Source organism: Pongo abelii, chromosome 20 (genome assembly GCF_028885655.2).
Source record: "Pongo abelii isolate AG06213 chromosome 20, NHGRI_mPonAbe1-v2.0_pri, whole genome shotgun sequence".
Lineage (NCBI taxonomy): Eukaryota > Metazoa > Chordata > Mammalia > Primates > Hominidae > Pongo > Pongo abelii.
This window is the reverse complement of record NC_072005.2, coordinates 16,097,522-16,119,469: the sequence shown is the minus strand read 5'-3', so window position 1 is coordinate 16,119,469 and position 21,948 is coordinate 16,097,522. Positions and strand designations below refer to the sequence as shown.

Here is a 21,948-nt window from a genome sequence, read left to right as displayed (position 1 = left end):
GGAGCTCAGAACATGATCTGGCACAAGGGTTGGCCTGGCCCCGCTCCCCTGCCACCTGAACTCTCAAGTTCATGACTTTATCTGCCACACCCTTGCCTTGGAAGGGCAAGGTGGCTGTAAACTTTGGGGCTCAGAGTCACCTTTGACTCTTCCTCAAGATCCCCTCCCACTCAGGTGTGAGATGCTGAGACCTGCGGATCCTGTGCCCATGCTGTGTCACCCTGAGCTGGCTCCTCTGCACCCAGCTGGCCCGACGCCAGGTTTTGGTTGGTTGCCCAGGCTTGGAAGACACACCCAGTCTATGGGGATTGGCTCGCCCAGCCCAGCCCAGCCTCCCACAGCCTTCCCTAAATCAGGGGCCAGAGGCAAAGACCTCCTAGCAGAGGGGGAGAGGAGGGTGTGTGGGACAAGCTGCTCTTGATAGGAGCCAGGCTGAGGGTGGCAGGGCTGGAGGGTCCTGGCCTAGGATGGGGAGGGGACTGCCCAAGGCTGGGGTGGGTCAAGGCTGCCGGCCTGGGAGACTGGTGATTTCCTGGTAACCGGACCCCTGGCAACCTCCCAGTGATTCAGGCTGGGCCTTTTTGGATTCTAATCAGCCTCTCTCTCTCTTTCCCTTTCTGTGTAACTGGAGGCCACTTGGCTGCTGGTTTTCATTGGGCATTTCTGGACTTTAGATCTCAGCTCTTGTTTACCCATCTCAGAGCCTTCCCTGATCTGCCTCCAGCACTGTCCATTTTTGCCCCTCTCCACTGTCCCTGGAGCTTCCTGGGCCCTTCCCTGGGCCTCAGGATCTCACCCTCCATCCCGGCTGCCCTACAGGATGCTGCAGTTGAGCCTGTCCTGGCTGGGCCTTGGGCCCGTGGCAGCATCCCCGTGGCTGCTTCTGCTGCTGGTTGGGGGCTCCTGGCTACTGGCCCGCGTCCTGGCCTGGACCTACACCTTCTATGACAACTGCCGCCACATCCAGAGTTTTCCTCAACCCCCGAAACAGAACTGGTTTTGGGGACACCAGGGCCTGGTGAGTTTGTCAGCAGGACGGGTCTGGGATCTCAGGATGCGTGGAGTTCCTGAGGGTCAGGAATGGGGCTCAGGGAGCTGGGTTTTGAGGGTGGCTGGGGTGTGGGAACACAGAGAAGAGAGGGAGGCGGCTCACTCATTCCTCTGCCTACTCACTCATTCCTCTCCCCACTCACTCATTCCTCTACCCACTCACTCATTCCTCTCCCCACTCACTCATTCCTCTGCTCACTCACTCATTCCTCTCCCCACTCACTCATTCCTCTCCCCACTCACTCATTCCTCTCCTCACTCACTCATTCCTCTCCTCACTCACTCATTCCTCTCTTCACTCACTCATTCCTCTGCTCACTCACTCATTCCTCTCCTCACTGACTCATTCCTCTGCTCACTGACTCATTCCTCTCCTCACTCACTCATTCCTCTCCTCACTCACTCATTCCTCTCCTCACTCGCTCATTCCTCTCCTCACTCGCTCATTCCTCTGCTCGCTCACTCATTCCTCTCCTCACTCACTCATTCTTCTCCTCACTCACTCATTTCTCTCCTCACTCACTCATTCCTCTCACCACTCACTCATTCTTCTCCTCACTCACTCATTCCTCTCCTCACTCGCTCATTCCTCTCCTCACTCACTCATTCCTCTCCTCACTCACTCATTCCTCTGCTCACTCACTCATTTCTCTCCTCACTCACTCATTCCTCTCCTCACTCACTCATTCCTCTCCTCACTCACTCATTCCTCTTCTCACTCACTCATTCCTCTCCTCACTCATTCCTCTCCTCACTCACTCATTCCTCTCCTCACTCACTCATTCCTCTCCTCACTCACTCATTCCTCTCCTCACTCACTCATTCCTCTCCTCACTCGTTCCTCTGCTCATTCATTGATTCCTCTCCTCACTCACTCATTCCTCTCCTCACTCACTCATTCCTCTCCTCACTCACTCATTCTTCTCCTCACTCACTCATTCCTCTCCTCACTCACTCATTCCTCTCCTCACTCACTCATTCCTCTCCTCACTCACTCATTCCTCTCCTCACTCACTCATTCCTCTCTTCACTCACTCATTCCTCTGCTCACTCACTCATTCCTCTCCTCACTGACTCATTCCTCTGCTCACTGACTCATTCCTCTCCTCACTCACTCATTCCTCTCCTCACTCACTCATTCCTCTCCTCACTCGCTCATTCCTCTCCTCACTCGCTCATTCCTCTGCTCGCTCACTCATTCCTCTCCTCACTCACTCATTCTTCTCCTCACTCACTCATTTCTCTCCTCACTCACTCATTCCTCTCACCACTCACTCATTCTTCTCCTCACTCACTCATTCCTCTCCTCACTCGCTCATTCCTCTCCTCACTCACTCATTCCTCTCCTCACTCACTCATTCCTCTGCTCACTCACTCATTTCTCTCCTCACTCACTCATTCCTCTCCTCACTCACTCATTCCTCTCCTCACTCACTCATTCCTCTTCTCACTCACTCATTCCTCTCCTCACTCATTCCTCTCCTCACTCACTCATTCCTCTCCTCACTCACTCATTCCTCTCCTCACTCACTCATTCCTCTCCTCACTCACTCATTCCTCTCCTCACTCGTTCCTCTGCTCATTCATTGATTCCTCTCCTCACTCACTCATTCCTCTCCTCACTCACTCATTCCTCTCCTCACTCACTCATTCTTCTCCTCACTCACTCATTCCTCTCCTCACTCACTCATTCCTCTCCTCACTCACTCATTCCTCTCCTCACTCACTCATTCCTCTCCTCACTCACTCATTCTTCTCCTCACTCACTCATTCCTCTCCTCACTCATTCATTCCTCTCCTCACTCACTCATTCCTCTCCTCACTCACTCATTCCTCTCCTCACTCACTCATTCCTCTCCTCACTCACTCATTCCTCTGATGTGCCCTCCTAAGTCTTTCTCACCTCCCTGTCCTCCCACTCCAGCCTGCTGGAATCTTTTACCTGCCTGTCTTCCCTGTATTACTGCACCTCTGAGGGGCTCCTGTGGGAGTGGTATGGGTGCACAAAGCAAAGATCTCCTGGCATTTGCACCTTCTCCACTGCTGGACTTGAGGCCTCCTGAGCCCACTGTCCAGGGACTACTCCCTGCCTGGCCCATTTGCTTGTGTCTGCCCATCTCTGTGCTGCTGCTTTCCCACAGGAATTAGCTCTGAGCCCCTTTCCATACACAGGGACACAGAGGGTCCAGAAGAGAAGTGTGGGCAGTCTTCTGCTGCCTCCTTTTCTGGAGGCACCTTCCTCCTATCTTGCTGTTCCTCACCAGCATGTCCCAGTCAGCCTTGTTACCTGCCTGAATAAAAGTTGGCCACTCCCTTCTCTTTTCAGAAGCTGTCCTTGACTCTGCAGACCTTGGCCTCCGACTTAGGCCTGCTCTCCCATTTGGGAGACATGGCGTTGGTCTGCTCTCTTGTAAATGGCAAGATTGACGGGCGTGTCCATGGGTGCAGTGGAGGGTGAATAGGACGCACTAGCACAGAGCCTGGCCTGCAGGAGATGCTTACTGTGGACAGTTTAGAGTCACTCCTCTATGCCTGGTGGCTGCTGAGAATGGAATGTCCCCAGTGTGGGAGGAACAGCAGCCAGTGCGGACCAGCCAGGACGTGAAAGGGATGTAGGAACCAGCCTCAGGGACATGTCCTGAGGCCACACTGCTGTCCACAAACCTCCTTCCATGGGGACTTTTCCATGTGGCCGTCCCCAGGTTGAAACCATTTCCAAGATGAGAAAACACATCTTCTTGAGCAGACAGCTTGCCTTCTCCCTCTGCTTTGGTATTTGCTCTTGGATCATTTATTTATTTATTTATTTATTTATTTATTTATTTATTTATTTTTGAGACAGAGTCTCGCTCTGTTGCCCAGGCTAGAGTGCAGTGGTGCAATCTCAGCTCACTGCAACCTCCGCCTCCCAGGTTCAAGTGATTCTCCTGCCTCAGCCTCCTGAGTACCTGGGACTACAGGTGTGAGCCGCCATGCCTGGCTAATTTTTGTATTTTTAGTAGACACGGGGGTTTCGTTGTGTTGGTCAGGCTGGTCTCGAACACCTGATCTCAGGTGATCCACCCACCATGGCCTCCCAAAGTGCTGGGATTACAGGCGTGAGCCACCACGCCTGGCCATTATCTTTGAATCTTGGAGACAGCCCTAAGAGAGAAGGAGCAGGGGTCAGCAGAGATTCTCTGCAGCTGTTCAGAATCCAGACACGCTGCTCAGGGCAGAGGCTGCACCACATCTGGAGGCTGCAGGGGGAACTTGCTGTGGCTCCTGGTGGGGAGGTGCATTACTCAGGGTTCTCTTTAGAAATTGAATTGACAGGATATCTTCCTGCTTATATCTCATGCATGTATGAGACAGAGAGAGAGAGAGAGAGTGTGTGAGAGAGAGAGAGAGTTTATTAAGGGAACTGGAAAATGTGATGATGGAGGCGAAGAAGTCCCATGATATAGCATCTGCAAGCCAGAAACCAGGGATACTGGTGTTGTAAATTCAGTCTGAATCCCAAAAGGCCTGAGAACCTGGAGTTCTCATGTCCAAGGACAGGAGCAGATGGATGAGCCAGCTCCAGAAGACAGCGCACATCCACCCTTTCCTCTGTCTCTTTGTTGTACCTGCACCATCAAAGGATTGGATGACACCCATCCCCACTGGCGAAGCGGATCATCCTTCCTCAGTTTACCTATTCAAATGAGAATCTCTTCTGGAATACACCGATGGACACATCCAGAAATAATGTTTTCCTGCATGTTTTATCTGGGCATCTCTTGGCTCAGTCACATGGAATTCATGGTTAATTCAGGACACCTAGAATTAACCATCACAAGAGCTGACAGCCTCTGCCTTGCTTTCAGATCACTCCCACGGAAGAGGGCATGAAGACACTCACCCAGCTGGTGGCCACATATCCCCAGGGCTTTAAGTTGTGGCTGGGTCCTACCTTCCCCCTCCTCATTTTATGCCACCCTGACATCATCCGGCCTATCACCAGTGCCTCAGGTACCCGTGCAGAGCTTGTGGTGGTGGGGGCTGGGAAACATCAAAGGTCTTCTAGCCTCTCCCCTCCCCAAGCTTCTGTGTGGCCCCTGCAGGACCCAGGCCCCTCTTCCTGTTTCTCTCTCAGCCATGTTCCTCTTTCCTTCATGTATTCACGAGCCCCCATGTCAGCGTCTCCTCCCTCCACTGCCATCTCTCTCTGCCTTTGTGTTCTGGGCACCACTGGGGCTCCAAGAAGCCTCAATTTAGAGCCCTGTCCTCAAGGAAGCCCCATGCTTGAGGAAATGGATCTGGACAGAGACATCTCAAACTTTGTGGAGTCAGGAATTGGCAAGAAGGTGATGGGTGTGACAACTGGGAGAACAAGGTCTTTCCTGGGGGCAGATTGGAAGGCTTCCTGGAGAAGGAGTTGCTGGAAAAATGAGTAAAAAGATTTTAAAGCAAGGGGAAGGGTGATGCAATGGACATCATTAGTATCCAGGTCCCCCTGCCAGGCCTGGCATCAGCCTTGTCTGTCCCTAAGCCTACAGCACTAGGGGGATTTGAGGCTGGTGGAGAATCTGGGCTGCTATTTATGTGATGTTCAAGTCTGGTGAGTTTATTCCTTTTACCTCATCCTGTCACCCATCCACCCTATTCATGGCTCTCCTGCTCCAGGCCCCAGCAATCTCCAGTAGGAGATCCCACCCCAGTCTGGGGCCCTTTCTTTACCTCTGCTCATCTTGTGCTTGAACAGGCCAGACTAAGCAGGGGCCAGACTAAGCATCCCACAGAAACTATGGCTGTAACCTCAGGATGCTGAGTGACTCTAGGCAGGTCCTCAGCTCTCTCTGGCTGCTGAAGTCTCTTTCAGTTGCGAGTGATGGAAACTCAAACTTATGTGGTCTAAGCAAATAAAGAAAATCAATGTGCTGTAAGTCTGGGGAGAGTGGTCTTCAGGCATAGTTGGATCCAGGTGTCAATTAATCCACATCACTGGGAATCTGTCTCCTTCTCTCGATTTTACTATTCTCTGTGTCACTTTGCCTTTTCATATGGTGTCAACGATGAGTCTCAGAAGCCCAGTTCCAATCAGAAAGCCCACCTTTCTCCCAAGCGTCCCATAGATAGCCTATGTTTTCTACATTATATTTGATTGTATCTGGTATATGCTTCCACCTGGGATCATACAGAGAAGTCATCATGTGCGGGGCTCAGTTGCGGCTGAGGACATTTGGGGCATGTCAGAGTCTTTTTGGTTCTTCTCTGAGACGTAGTGTGAGATTGTCTTTTTATTCTACTTCAAATGTCTTGGCCATGTTTGGTGCTTGTCCAAGGTGTAGGACCCAGGGAATCTTTGAGAACTGTCTGAGATATTATTTGAGTCTTAGTAGAGTTAGGTCTTAGGGTAGATTTGAATTATGCTGAAGAATAAGCTTGGTTATACCCTGGCCATGTTTAGGACATTAATGACATCATATTTAAATGTTATCTGGGACCCATCATTGGGGTACACAGAAGTCATATCAGACCATCTCAGGTCCATGGCAGAGCATGTTGTGTCATTTAGGGTTTGTCATGTGTGTTTTGGCCATGTCAGGGAATGTTAACAATGTCAGGGCAATATTCCAGGTCCCAGATCCATGTCAGAAGATAGCAGAGAGTGCTGGGAGTAGACAGAGTGTCCTAGATCCCTGTAAAGGCATTCTGTAGAGTGTTGAGCTATGCTCAGGTGTTGCAGAACATGTTGGACCACGTAGGAGATATGTCACTGTGTGCTGGGGCATGCTGTGTTATTGCTCTACTCTGTCGCTGCAGCCTGGTCTGGTCTCTCTTTCCTCCACCATCCTCCCTTCTTCCTCTACCCTTGGCCTTCTTCCTGCTATGCTGGGTGGGATGAGTGGAAGTGCACACCCCTGGCTGGGAGCATTCGTCCATACCCAAAGTCCTTCTCTTACCCCTCTCCATGGCCACTGATGGTCCTCAATCATGTCAGCTGCTGTCGCACCCAAGGATATGATTTTCTACGGCTTCCTGAAGCCCTGGCTGGGTGAGTAATTGAGGTGAATGGGGTTGGGGATATCCTTTAGGGATAAGGGAGGGTGCTGCCCTTGACCACTGTCCTTGGTTGCCCTGCCAGGGGATGGGCTCCTGCTGAGTGGTGGTGACAAGTGGAGCCGCCACCGTCGGATGTTGACGCCTGCCTTCCATTTCAACATCTTGAAGCCTTATATGAAGATTTTCAACAACAGTGTGAACATCATGCACGTGAGTCCCTTGAACTCTGGGTCCCAGCTGGAGCCTTGGGGCAGAGGGACCACAGGCATATCTGCTCTGGAATTTTGGTTGTGCTTTGGGGCCAATGCTCTTCCTCTCTGAGCCTTGGTTTCCCTATCTGTAAAATGGGAATAATAATCTCTACTTAAAAGGTGGTAATGGATTCATGTCCCCAGCACATAGTATGTCTCAGAATGTGTGAGTTTCCATGCTTCTCTCACAGAAATCCTTCAAACTCAAGAGGGTAAAGATGAAGATTGCATAGTAGCAATTGCTGAGTACAAACCGCCTGAAAACTCATTGGTTTAGAGCAAGAAGGGTTTATTATACTTTACAAGTGTGTGAGACAGTTGGCTGGTTCTTCTGCATGTGGATGGTATCACTCTTGGTACATGAACAGCTGTGGGTCATGTGGGCAGCTTTGCTGATCCTGGCTCAGTTTATTCACATGTTTGTTTGGGGCTTTGCTAGCTTTAGGCTGACCTAGATGGCCTCAGCTGTGACACCTGGACTTTTCTCCACGTGTTTCTCTGCCTCCAGGAGGCACCCTGCTGTTCACATGGCACAGACTGGGTTCTGAGAGACGGCCAGGAGACTATAATGTCTCTGGACATTTTCTCTGCAATGTTTCAAAGTTCAACCAGGCTTAGGTCAGCACAGACTCAAAGGTTCATAAAACAGTCTCCATCTCTTACTAGAAGTTGCTGGAAATCACAGTGCAAAGGGAGAAGTGAAGAATTGGGAGTTGGGATTTTGTAAAGTGCTTAGGATGTTTTTCTTAATTGCAAGCTGATAAGCTAGCTTTGTTAATACTTCATGGATTCTGCAAGGAGATACGAGAGTCCTGGGTCAGAGACAAACAGCGATTTATTACTCACAGCATAGCAGGCAGCATGTTCTTGGTTTGCATAATTTCTCCAAACCACCCAAATCCCACGGGGTGCCACAGAGAGGTTTGAATAGTTGCCTGCTCATGCAGTACAGTGCATGGAAGGAAAGGAGCACTAGGCTTAGGGAATCTGTTTTCTTTTTCTTTTTTTTTTTCTGGAGTCTCACTCTGTCACTCAGGCTGGAGTGCAGTGGCGTGATCTCTGCTCACTGCAAGCTCCACCTTCCAGGTTCATGCCATTGTCCTACCTCAGCCTCCTGAGTAGCTGGGACTATAGGCGCCCATCACCATGCCCGTCTAATTTTTTGTATTTTTAGTAGAGACGGGGTTTCACCATGTTAGCCAGGATGGTCTCGATCTCCTGACCTCGTGATCCACCCGCCTTGGCCTCCCAAAGTGTTGGAATTACAGGCGTGAGCCACCGCACCCGGCCGGGAATCTGCTTTTTTAGCAAGCAGAAGCAAGCCTGATACGTGTCCAGGAGCAGTCATTGTCTTATGTCTCAATGTTGTTCTCTGCAAACACAATTCTGAGAAATGGCCCAAACAACTACAGGGTGTGTGTGTGTGTGTTTGTGTGTGTGTACATATGTGTGTATATATATCTGTGTGTATATATAAATGTGCCATGGTGGTTTGCTGCACCCACCAACCCATCATCCAGGTTTTAAGCCCCACATGCACTAGGTATTTGTCCTTATGCTTTCCCTCCCCTTGTCCCCAAACCCCTGACAGGACCCAGTGTGCAGTGTTCCCCTCCCACAATAGGGATATTTTTGAAATGAATTTATAGCAATGGAGATGAGTAAAACCAACATTTACTGAGCACTCACCATATCCCAGAAACAGTACCATTTGCCAACTCCATGATACATATTTTGTAATTTAATTTTAATAATCCCGTGGGGCTTTGGTTGGTTTTGCCCTGTTGCAGACTATGAAACTGAGGTCCAGAGAGATTAGGGAGCTTGCCAAAGTTCAACCAGATAGCAAGTGAGCTAGGAGTGGTGGAGCAGTGATTCTGTCCTGGTTTATCTGGCCCCAAAGCATGTTGTCCTAACTGTTACTGAAGATTTGATAGATGGGACCTATGGGAGTGCAGGAGGTTGACCAAGAGCACACAGACCATATGAGGCTGAACTGGGACTTGAACCCAGGTCTCTCGACTCCCAGCCATGAGTCTTTATCTCCTAATAGTAACAGTTTCCACTCCTATCCAAGGCTGGTCCTTCCTGGGGATGGGTACCTGGGGCAGAGGACCAGGAGGATGATTGCGGGGAGTCCATCTTGAAGTTTGGGTCTGGGAAGGTGCTCCCAGGAGGCAGTTCCCAGCTTTGGCTCTGTTTTTTCTCTGGCCAGGACAAGTGGCAGCGCCTGGCCTCAGAGGGCAGCGCCAGACTGGACATGTTTGAACACATCAGCCTCATGACCTTGGACAGTCTGCAGAAATGTGTCTTCAGCTTTGAAAGCAATTGTCAGGAGTGAGTCCTTTCCTAGGACCTGAGAACTTGGGCCTCGAACCCAAGGGAGTAGGTTGGAAAAGGACGGCTGATCGGGGTAACCAGAAGTGCCTTTCTGAAGGCACTTTCTGTGTGTCATAGCTGGGCTTTGAAGGATGGGGAAGGGGAGAGAGACAGTAGACATGAGATTGTGGAAGTAGACAGGGTATAGATTTCAGGACATTGAAAATCAGGAAAAGTGGCATGAACTTTATCAGGAGGTTCCCAGGAATCTTTTGAAGGGGGTTGAGCCGATGACAGATGTAGTCACAGCTGAGCTCTGTGGAGGTCTGCCTGTCATGTAGACGCTACATGGAGCAGACATTGAATGCAAGTCAGTTATGGTGGGGGCTGGGTCAGAAAGAGCTGGAAGACGGTGAGGTCTGAGTTTTGTGAACAGTTTTTGGAAGGAAAAGAGTCCAGGCTGGATACTGGGTGGGAGAGATGGGAGAGAAGCATGGTGTCCAAGCTATGCTCTGGGTACCTGGGTGCATGGAGGCAGCTCTCAGAGATGGGATGCCTCAGAGAAGAGAGTTTGGAGAGTGAAGTCTCCTGGCTGTTTCTGGATACTCAATTTCCTGATGAGCAGTAGCTTCTAGCTGCTGGTGAGAGGTGCTCCTGGGACTTTGCATATGTTAAGTTGTTACCTCCTTCATGCAGGAAGCCCAGTGAATATATTGCCGCCATCTTGGAGCTCAGTGCCTTTGTAGAAAAGAGAAACCAGCAGATTCTCTTGCACACGGACTTCCTGTATTATCTCACTCCTGACGGGCAGCGCTTCCGCAGGGCTTGCCACCTGGTGCACGACTTCACAGATGCCGTCATCCAGGAGCGGCGCCGCACCCTCCCCACTCAGGGTATTGATGATTTCCTCAAGAACAAGGCAAAGTCCAAGACTTTAGACTTCATTGATGTGCTTCTGCTGAGCAAGGTAGGCTTCTCTGGGATGTGAATTCAAGTAGCAGAGTGGAGATTTATGCCTCTGTCAAATGAAAGAAGTTGGACTTGATCCAAAGGGCACTGGGAGCCATGGAACATGCTTGAAAAAGACAGGTCAGAGATAGGTTTGAGAGATGACTCTGTGGAATTCAGCTGGCAGGGGACTGCTAAGTTTGAAATAGTGAGGAGCCTGAGATTTTACTCTACTTACATGTTAGCAAGTTAGGCTGACACATTTTTATGCATATCTATATGTCTATGTCTGTATCTATGATGACAGATGCACCAAACCCCTGGATCACAGCAGCCTATTCATCATTCACAGCAATAGCAGCAACCAGAGTAGGATTGTAGAGCTGGCTCTCCATTCCCATATTCCTTCTAGGGTAACATAATGTTTTTACCTGTAAATACACCAGAATGCACTGCAGAGAGGGGCCCCACAGTATACATCTTGGGGCTTACATAGGATAACTAGCACATCTGCCCCTTCTTCCTTCCAGGGCGAGAGTGGGAATGAGAAAGAGAGAGAGAGAGAGAGAATGTTTGCTTTGTTCTGGAATAAAAACTACTCCTTTCCAGTGAGATTGCCATGCCTGTAGGTTTATAGGTTTATAACCCAGATGCCTTCTGGAAAGATAAGAAGGATTCTCTGAGTTTACCGCTCTAGAATGTGAGCAAATACATTCAGAGTAATACTTCATTTCTTTCTTTCTTTCTTTTATTTTTTTTGAGACAGAGTTTCACTCTTGTTGCCTAGGCTGGAGTGCAATGGTGTGATCTTGGCTCACTGCAACCTCTGCCTCCCAGGTTCAAGCGATTCTCCTGCCTCAGCCTCCTGAATAGCTGGGATTACAGGCATGCAACACTGTTCCAAGCTAATTTTTTTTTTTTTTTTTTTTAGTAGGGACAGGTTTTCTCCATGTTGGTCAGGCTGGTTGCGAACTCCCGACCTCAGGTGACCCACCTGCCTCGGCCTTCCAAAGTGTTGGGATTACAGGCGTGAGCCATTACGCCCAGCCAATACTTAATTTCTAACCTCCAAGCGAAATTGCCATTGAAATATGCTGTAACCCAGGTTGCCAGTTAATGCTTTACTCCAAAAGTCCTCATTATTCGAAACAAGAAAATATCCATAGGTCATTGACTTTTCCCAGCAGGTCCAAATAGGAGGTGAAGAAGCCAGCGGGGAAGCCTGTGGGTGGTGGGCTGTGATGGTGGTGACCAAGAGACATCTAGGAGTGCATGATGGGCTTGGGTTTCTGGAAGGAGGATGGATCTTCAGAAATTGTCTTAGGTTTGACTCAAGAGCCTTCAGAGCTGGTGTGATTTGGGGCAGGGATATTGTCTTGCCTTCTCTCCAGGATGAAGATGGGAAGGAATTGTCTGATGAGGACATAAGAGCAGAAGCTGACACCTTCATGTTTGAGGGTGAGGGTCTCAGTGTGGGACTACAGTGGGGACAGGGGCCTCTCCATCCCAGGGACATAGTGGGTGGACCCTGGATCACTTCATTCTGCCCATCCTCCCTCCCCACATTCTCCTGAGGGCCTCAAAGTTTGGGTGCTCTCCACCCTCTGGTGCTGAAGCAGCCCAGAAACCCAGTTTTGCTTGGCTGCCCCTCAGGCCATGACACTACAGCCAGTGGTCTCTCCTGGGTCCTATACCACCTTGCAAAGCACCCAGAATACCAGGAACGGTGCCGGCAAGAAGTGCAAGAGCTTCTGAAGGACCGTGAACCTATAGAGATTGAATGGTGAGTGCAGGTGCTGGCCTGTTCCTGATCTTTTCTCATTGGTTCTGCTCCTCAGGTGGGCGGAGGGAGGGAGTTTTTTTTTTTTTTTGTCAATTCTTCCATTATCACTTAGTGGGAATCAGTGCAAATCTCAGAAGCAGGGCTTAATACACAGCCCGGCCAGCAGGGGATGGTTTGCAGGCTTTTGGGACCTGGGCTGCTGGGAGAATTGGTGACAGCATGTGAAGGCAGATGATGCCACTTAGCATGTGTTCAGCAAATGAATTTCTCCTCCACCTCCTCTTTTCACTGAATTATCATGTTTTTTCAAACATCTTCACTTTCTGAATGTTTGCTCTTCCGTACCCTAATTTCAATCCTGTTGTACAGTCCAGGGATTTATAAGGGAGACCTGAGGGTAAAAGTCATTCATTCCTATCCAGAACACCTGCATTGTTCATCCATCCAGTCTTCATTCAGCAAACGCTCCCACACTGCATTCCTATCCCCAGTTTTGTATCTAGCACCTTTCGGTGTTCTGGAGACCTTGGAAGGATCCAGCCCTGCGATCTGTTTTCCAGGTGCTCCCAGCCTGGTGGGGGAACAGTCCCAGGACAGGAAACTCCCAGCCCACATGGGCAGGGATGAGGTTGAGAACAAGAGAAGCATGACTGGGGGTACAGAAAGTGTCTCACCCGGGCACGGTGGCTGGCACCTGTAATCCCAGCCACTCAGGAGGCTGAGGTAGGAGGATCACTTGAGGCCAGTACTTCAAGATGAGCCTGGACAACATAGTGAGAATTTTTCTCTAAAAGACATGAATAGATGAAAATAAAAGTGAGGTGTCTCAGTTGAGATCCTTAATAATGATCAGTAGATATTTGGATGCAGTAGGGCTCTAGGTCAAGAAGAGAGCCTAGGCAAAGGTCGAGAGAGGAGAGAGGGAGGGAGAGAGAGAGAGAGAGACAGAGAGAGAGAGAGAGAAAGAGAGAGAGAGAGACCAAGAGCAAGAGAAACAGAGAGAAGAGAAAGAAAAGAGGGAAAGAGAGAAGTGGCTTGTGTGCAGGCGGAGGGGGAAGGTCATAAAAAAGAGAATGGAGAGACAAGGAAAGAGAGAGAGAAAGAAAGAGAGAGGGAAGACAGAAAGAAACAGAGATTAATAGAGAGGGAGAAACTGAGTCATGATGAGATGATGAACCTGGAGATAGCAGCAGAGCCTGGGTGTGGAATACATGGAAAAAAAAGTCAAGAACTTCAATTTTAACTCAAGGGCAATGGGAAGGGACAGGTAGCAGAACAACCTTTTTAGGGCTAGTGTAGAGGGCATACTGGAGAGGACAGTAGAAGGAAGTCCCAGGGAAGGACATTCTGAGGTCTGAGCCAGGCCAGGAGCTGGGGATGGAGAGGAGACACTGAGCCGGACAAGCCTTTTGAAGGTAGCACCCTTACATCCAAGCCTTTGCTCAGCACAGAGTCCTGTAAGGTGGAGAAACATTTTTATGCTTTTAAAACCAAGATTTCAAGCAAAATTACACATTGTTAAAAAAAAGTGTCCAAAAATTTTGATAAAAAATGAGCTTCCTCCTTAAGCCTCACACTCCTCACTCTGGCAGTTTCCATCATCAATGGTTTTCTGTGTGTCCTAGAAAATGGCTATCCTGATGCCCACTGTATATGAACACACGCTCTCTTTTTCTATATGTGTAGGAGTACATAAAATAGACACAGGTCTGCACACTAACAATGTATCTTTAAGATCTTCTGTTTTTCTCAAAATATGAGTTTTGGAAAATGAGTTTGTTTTTCAATTTGTCTTTATTTTTAATTGACAAATTTTGATTATATATATTTATGGGGTACACTGTGATGTTATGATGTACACAATGCAGAATGATTAAATCAACCTGATGGTCATATCCATTACCTCATATACTTATTATTTTAGCAGTGAGAACATTTGAAATTTTCTCTTTTAGCCATTTTGGAAAACATAATGTATTATTATTAACTGTAGTCACCATGCATATAATAGATCTCAAAACTTTTTCCTCCCGTCTAATGGAAACTTGTACCCTTTGACCAACATCTTCTTGTTCTTTCTTCCTCCCTCCTCTGGCAACCACCATTTTCTTCTGTATCTGTGATTTCTATGTTACCTATTTTAGCTCTCACAGATAATTGAGATCATTTGCTACTTGTCTTCTTGTGCCTGGCTTATTTCACTTAGCATAATGTCCTCCAGAATCATCCATATTGTCACCAAATGACAGGATTCTTTTCATTTTAAAGGCTGAATACTATTCTATTTTGCATTTATACATGGAAAATGAGTGTTGACTTACAAAAACAATGATGAGAACAGATTCTTCTTGGACTCAATGAGACATTACAGATAAGACAGGGTTTAACCTTGACATTCCCACCACTCCACCTAATATCCTCCCTTTCCCTAAAGGGGTCTCCTGAGACATCAATTTGTCATCTAACTGTCTGCTTATCTATCTATCTATCTATCTATCTATACATCTGTCCATCTGTTCATCCATCCATCCATCCATCCTTTATCCTATCTATTCATCCTTCTTGTCTATCTATCCATCCATCCATCGATCTATCTCTATCATCTATTTCCATATATATACTATGTATTTTATTGATATAAATAGGAGTCAATGAAATATATACATATTTGTATATTTTAATATATATTAAATTTATTAATATATTTATTTAATTTAATAATTAGGAGTCAATGAAATGTATATATTTCATATACATAGAAATATATATTTCCATATATACTATATACTTATATGTAGTGTGTATATATATACTCTATATATAGAGTAGTATATACATACACACTATATATACTATATATATTTCTAATTATTAAATTATAATATGTTATTAATATGTTTATTTAATTTAATAATTAGGAGTCAATGAAATGTATATATTTCCATATACATAGAAATATATATATTATATATATACACACTATGTATTTTGCTCTTTGCTATTTACATACATGCATTTTTGAACATGTATGTAAATACATACATAAGCACTGTTGAGTGGCTTATTTTTGCCACTCAACAGTGTGTCTTACAGCTGTTCTTTTTTTAGCATGGCATAACATTCCATATTTTATTTGTTTCACACCTTTGTTGAAAGCCTTGTGTATCTTTCCAGTTATTGTAGATAAGGCCAATATACCTTCCAGAATCTCTGTACTGATTTACCTTCCAGCCTGCATTGTGTGACACAGCTAGTGACCTATTTCCTCCTTTTTTGTAGTTGCATTGTATTCTATGGTACTAGTGTTCTGTTGTGTGGATGTTTATCTAAACCTCTTTCCATCAATGTATATTTAGCTTGTTTCAGACTTTTGCTAAATTAAACCTGTTGCAGTCAGGTACACACACTGTACATGTGTGTACAGTGATCATTGCTTATTTGTGTGAATATCTCTGCAGGACAAATTCCCAAAAGTGCAATTGCAGAATCAAAGGCCATTTTACTCTACAATTTTAATAATAATAAAAAATCTATTCCTGTTAGCTGAGTTTGGTGGCACCAGCTTTCCCACAACTTCGCCAAGAGTATTACATTATTATTATTATTATTTTTTTTCAACTTTTATTTTAAGTTTCGGGCTATGCAGATTGGTTACACAAGTAAACGTGTGCCATAGTGGTTTGCTGCACCTATCAACCCATCGCCTTGGTATTAAGCCCAGCATCCATTAGCTATTCTTCCTGATGCTCTCGCTTCCCCAACCCCTCCCTGTGACAGGCCCCAGAGTGTGTTGTTCCCCACCATGTGTCCATGCGTTTTCCTTGTTCAGCTCCCACTTGTGAGGACATGTGGTGTTTGGTTTTCTGTTCCTGCATTAGTTTGCTGAGAATAACGGCTTCCAGCTCCATTCCTGTTCCTACAAAGGACATGATCTTGTTCATTTTTATGGCTGCATAGTATTCCATGGTGTGTATGAACCACATTTTCTTTATCTGGATTATCACTGATGGGCATTTGGGTTGATTCCATGTCTTCACTATTCTGAATAGTGCTGCAATGAACATATGTATGCATGTATCTTTATAACAGAATGATTTATATTCATTTGGATCTATACCCAGTAATGGGATTTCTGGGTCAAATGGTATTTCTGCCCCTAGATCTTTGAGGACTCACCACACTAAATTTTTGTCAGTCTGCATATTTCTTCTTTTAGTGAACATTTCCTTAAATAAGAGTGGGATAGAATATCTCTTGCCATTTTTTTTTCTTTTTATGGAAGAGATCATCTTACATTGCTGTTTTCCTTTGGGTTATTTTCCCATATTTACTTATGAGACTATGTATTAAAATAAATCTTTTTTTCTGTCTTTTGTTGCCTTTTGACTTCTTGGGGGCACTTTTGGTTAGTTTATATGAAGCCAATTTTGTCCACATTTTCTTATGTAGATGTACTATCCATCCATTTCCCAGGGTTTTGTGGGGCTTCCTTTACCAGATGTGGGTTTTCACGTATTCACATATCTGTCTCTGAGCTCCCTATTCTGTTCTTTGGTCTGTTTTTCTGTTCTTGCAGCTTTGCCATGCTACATTTTTTACTGTAGCAGTACAGTAATAGGTCTTAATATCTGGTAGAGTGACTTTCTCTTCTGTTTTTATTTCAATAATTTGGGGGTGGGGTACAGGTGGTTTTTGGTTACATGGATGAATGCACCTGTCTCTTAAGCAGTGTACACTGTACCCAATTTGTAACCTTTTATCCCTTGCCTCCCTCCCAACATCCCTCCCTGAGTCCCCAAAGTCCATTATATCACTCTGTATATTTTTGCATCCTCATAGCATAGCTTCCACTTATAAGTGAGACTATATGATATTTGGTTTTTTATTCTTGAGTTACTTCACTTAGAATAATGATCTCCAGCTCCATCCAAGTTGTTGCAAAAGACATTCCTTTTAATGGCTGAGTAGTATTCTATGGTGTATATATGCCGCATTTTCTTTATCCAGTCATTTGTCAGTGGGCACATAGATTGGTTCCATATCCCTGCAATTGTGAATTGTGCTACTATAAGCATGTGTGTGCATGTGTCTTTTTCATATAATGACTTATTTTCCTTTGGGTAGATACCTAGTAGTGAGATTGTTGGATGGAATAGTAGATCTATGTTTAGTTCTCTAAGGAATCTCCTTACTGCTTTCCACAGAGGTTGTACTAATTTACATTTGCTGCAGCAATGTAAAAGTGTTCCCTTTTCACCATATCCACACCAAAATCTATTGTTTTTTGACTTTTTAGTTATGGTTATTCTTGCAGAAGTAGGGGGTATCTCATTGTGGTTTTAATTTGTATTTCCCTGATGATTAGTGATGAGCATTTTTAAATATGTTGGTTCACCGTTTGTACATTTTCTTTTGAGAAATGCCTATTCATGTCTTTGCCTACTTTTTGATGGGGTTATTTGGTTTTTTGCTTGCTGATTTGTTTGAGTTCCTTGTAGATTCTTGATACTAGTCCCTTGTCAGATGCATAATTTGCAAATATTTTCTTCCACTATGTGTGTTGCTTGTTTACTCTGCTGATTGTTTCTTTTGTTGTGCACAAGCTTTTTAGTTTAATTAGGACCGATTTCTTTATTTTTGTTTTTGTTGCATTTGCTTTTGAGGTCTTAGTCATGCATTCTTTGCCTAAGCCGACTTCCTCTTCTCTAATATTTTATTTTCACATTGACCTAGCTCTTCATGATTTTTGTCTTCCCAAAAAAGTTTAGAGTAAGTTCATCAAGTTCCTAAAAATTAGATAGATTATCATTTGCACTGAATATATTCTCTTGTTTGACTTGGATATATGATTGATATGTGTAAAAACAGGTAACATCATAATATTGACACATAGTTTGTCATAGTAAAATGGTTATTAATGTATTCAAATAATATTTAAGCTTTTAATAGTGCTGAAAATATTTGCTTAGATATCATATGCATGTTTTGTTAAATCAGTCCTTACATATTTTGTTGCTATGGTGAAATGTATCTTTTATTCAGATAGAGGGAAATGTATAAATTCATTTGAAATACAGAGACTTTATATCTCTTGTTAAAATTTAATTCAGATATTTTACATTATCATTATTATTAATATCTTATCTTTTATCTTTTTCCAGATGCTTGTTATTTTCCTGGAAAAAAATCAACTCAATCTGGTTGCCATGTCTTATAATAAGACAATGTTTAGATTACTCAAGTACATAGTTTTTTTTTAAAGGCTGTTAAAAGCTCTAGAAGAAACCATGGGAAAATTATTTTATAGCTTCAGAGTAGGGATAACCCTATTTTGATACAAGTCCCAGGAGCTACACAAGAAAAGACTGACATATTGTTAAATGAGAAAAGATATGGAATATGTGTATAGTATATGATGTACTCATATTTTTAAGATACTAAAAATTAGCTCTAGAAAGATACATAAAAATAATAATAACTTAGGCAACCTGTGAGGAGAAGAAGCAGGTGACTTTGGGCCATGGGGTAGAGGATGTTTTATAGTTTTTAAATTTAGAGCCACTTAAGTGTACAATGTATTAAAATTTTAAACAGCCACAGAAAAAGAAGAAAGATTAAGCAAACAATTCAGCTCCCTTACTGGGTCTTAAATGTTTATAAATGTTTTCCAGTGAAGTGTTCTGTTTTTCTAAGTATAAAATCACCATCTGCCACCGCCACATTTCAAATTGCATTCCTTTCTTTTTTTTTCCCTTGTCTAATTGCATTTGCTACTATCTCTAATACAATGATGAATAAGAGCAAAACACTGGATCCGGGTATTTTGTTTCTTATTCACTTGTATTTTATGTTTGCTTTCTTGCCATAAAGGATATTTACTTTTATGCCAATATGTTAACCTCTTTAATAGTTGGCTTCAGAGTGTTGTGTTTTCCTCAGAATAATCTTTAAAAAATCGGCAACATTTTTTTCTTGTACTTTTCTAATTCTCTGCTTTTCTAATTTTTTTCTGCTTTTTAAATTCTCCAGTATTTCATCCATGTGGAATTTATTTTGTGATAGGGAGAAAAAGTCTTGCTTGGAAACAGAGAAGCTGGAGAATTGTGTCTTTGTTCCCTTAATAATGGTAGGGGCTGGGGTGTTTTCTTAGGGACGACCTGGCCCAGCTGCCCTTCCTGACCATGTGCATTAAGGAGAGCCTCCGGCTGCATCCCCCAGTCCCTGTCATCTCCCGATGTTGCACCCAGGACATTGTGCTCCCAGATGGCCGGGTCATCCCCAAAGGTACTCACAGCCTCAGGGGGAGGAGCCTCCTGGGTAGCAAGAGGGGTCCCTCAGGCAGGGGGGCCTTGTCTTGACTGCCCTCTTCTCTCCCACAGGCATTGTCTGCCTCATCAGTATTATCGGGATCCATTACAACCCAACTGTGTGGCCAGACCCTGAGGTACTGCCTCCCTCACCCCACCCTTTTTGGAGTCCATTCCAAGGTTCCTAGAGGAGGTGACAGGGTTTTGACCAGGAAAATCCAACATCACCTCCCCTCAATGGAGACACATCTGCCAAAATGTCTCTCCAAGGCCGGAGATCTTGGAGACAACTGGGAGACCCCACCCAACTAGGAGACCCCACCCAGCAGGCCTTCTTGGTCTCACCTGCAGGTCTACGACCCCTTCCGTTTCGACCAAGAGAACATCAAGGAGAGGTCACCTCTGGCTTTTATTCCCTTCTCGGCAGGGCCCAGGTAAGGGTGGCCTGTGTCTGAGGCAGAGATGGCATGACGGGTGCAGGGGCCCAAAAAGGGGGAAGTTACAGATGGTCCCAGTTCCAGCTCTCCTTCCCTCCTTCCTCAGGAGTTCATGGGTAACTGTTCACAGAATGGGGTTGGGAAGGTCCTAGAGGGGTCTGCGGTGTGCTCAGAGTCCCCTCCTTCATCTGTTGATCTGAACTGGGGGTAGGAGCCTGGGCCAGGTTTGAGGGATATGCAAGCACACATGGGAGTCCTATGGACACTTAGCCCCTCTTTCTGCCCCTCAAGCCGATCTGGGTGCGATTCGGGGTCCCAGGCCAAGTTCTAAGCACGATGGGGCCTGGATGGGGGTCATGGGCCAGTCAGATTCCCTCACTTTTGCTCCCAGAAACTGCATCGGGCAGGCGTTCGCCATGGCTGAGATGAAGGTGGTCCTGGCGCTGACGCTGCTGCACTTCCGCATCCTGCCAACCCACACTGAACCCCGCAGGAAGCCGGAGCTGATATTGCGCGCAGAGGGTGGACTTTGGCTGCGGGTGGAGCCCCTGGGTGTGAACTCACAGTGACTGTCCTACCCACCCACCCACCTTTGGAGAGTCCCAGGAATAAAACTATGCTGACACCTCTGCTTGAGCCTCATTGACAGCCAGCATGGGGCTCCTGGGGACTGGTGGGATCTAAGAAAGGGAGGTGAGTGGGTGGAGGCAGGGTGATGTCTCTGAACCCAAAACCCTGACGGCCTTTCTGGCTGAGCAGAGGGCACCTAGGCCCTTAGTGGGTTCTCCCAGAGCCCAAGTAAAAACTTTATCCTGTGGGCAGTAGGGAGCCCTGGGAGGTGTTTGAGCAGGAGAGGGAACAGGATTAAGAATGGATTTAAGGAGCAAGACTGAGACTCTGATTCAGCAAGAAGCAACCATAGGGGCAGATCCCTTCATCTGTCCTGGGAATGTCCTCCCAAGACTGGAGTCCTCAGCTCAGAACAAAGGGAAAGGGGTGCAGCTGCCACCCTGGCAGGCTCTCAGAAATTTTTAGTTCCTTTTTCCACCAACATCCCACCCCTGTTTCTCCCCCTCCCAGTGCGTTCCCTCTGTGACTCTCTTCCCTTACCTTCAGAGGCATAGGATCTGGAGCCAGACTGCTTGGGCTCAAGTCCTGGCTCTGCTGCGTGACTTGAGCAAGTTAATTCCTCTCTCTGTGCCTCGGTTCCCTCAACCATATAATGGAGACAACAACATTATCTATATCAGGGTTTTCCTGAGGTCTCAATATAAGGGACTCAGAACTGTGCCTGGCACACAATGAATGCTAAATATATGGAGCCATTATTATTTCCTCTCTCAGAAAGTCTGGCTGTTAAAGAATGTTGTCTTTCAAGAGCGTTATTTCTACCGTGACTTTAAAGGCTGTGTTTTGGAACTCAAAGGTGACAGTTCTAATATCTGTGCTCCTTGAACAATCTCTTCTCCTAGAGGGCTGTGCATATAAGATATATATATATATTTTTTTTCCTGAGGGTGGTGAAGGCACCTGACTGTGTGAGGTGGTAGGAGAATGAAAGAAACCTCAGTCAGTGTCTCAAAATAAAATCCTGCTACAAACATTGATCTCTTTTCATAGCCTAAGGGATGATGCATCACTAAACCCTGTTGACTTCTCTAATCTCTTCTCTAGCTGATCTCCCTCCCTTGCTACACTCGGTTACTCTGGCCTTGATTCTGATCTCCAAATACATTATATTTTTTATTTGGGACCATTGTATTGCCTTTGCACCTTTATCAAAGATAAGTTGCCTATATTTATTTGGATCTATTTTTTGGGCTTTT

The 21,948-nt window shown here is 45.8% G+C and overlaps 1 protein-coding gene across 1 annotated transcript; it reads left to right on the top strand.

The window, feature by feature from the left end:
• Positions 1 to 699: 699 nt before the first annotated feature.
• CYP4F11 (cytochrome P450, family 4, subfamily F, polypeptide 11) lies at positions 700 to 20,747 on the top strand. The gene is given in 12 exon segments (NM_001133753.1): positions 700 to 1,018; positions 4,899 to 5,043; positions 7,016 to 7,069; positions 7,160 to 7,287; positions 9,544 to 9,665; positions 10,344 to 10,614; positions 11,987 to 12,053; positions 12,249 to 12,378; positions 19,529 to 19,662; positions 19,758 to 19,822; positions 20,037 to 20,119; positions 20,514 to 20,747. Coding segments are annotated over 12 exon segments (1,575 nt in total). The 5' UTR covers positions 700 to 820; the 3' UTR covers positions 20,692 to 20,747.
• The last annotated feature ends 1,201 nt before the right edge of the window (positions 20,748 to 21,948 follow it).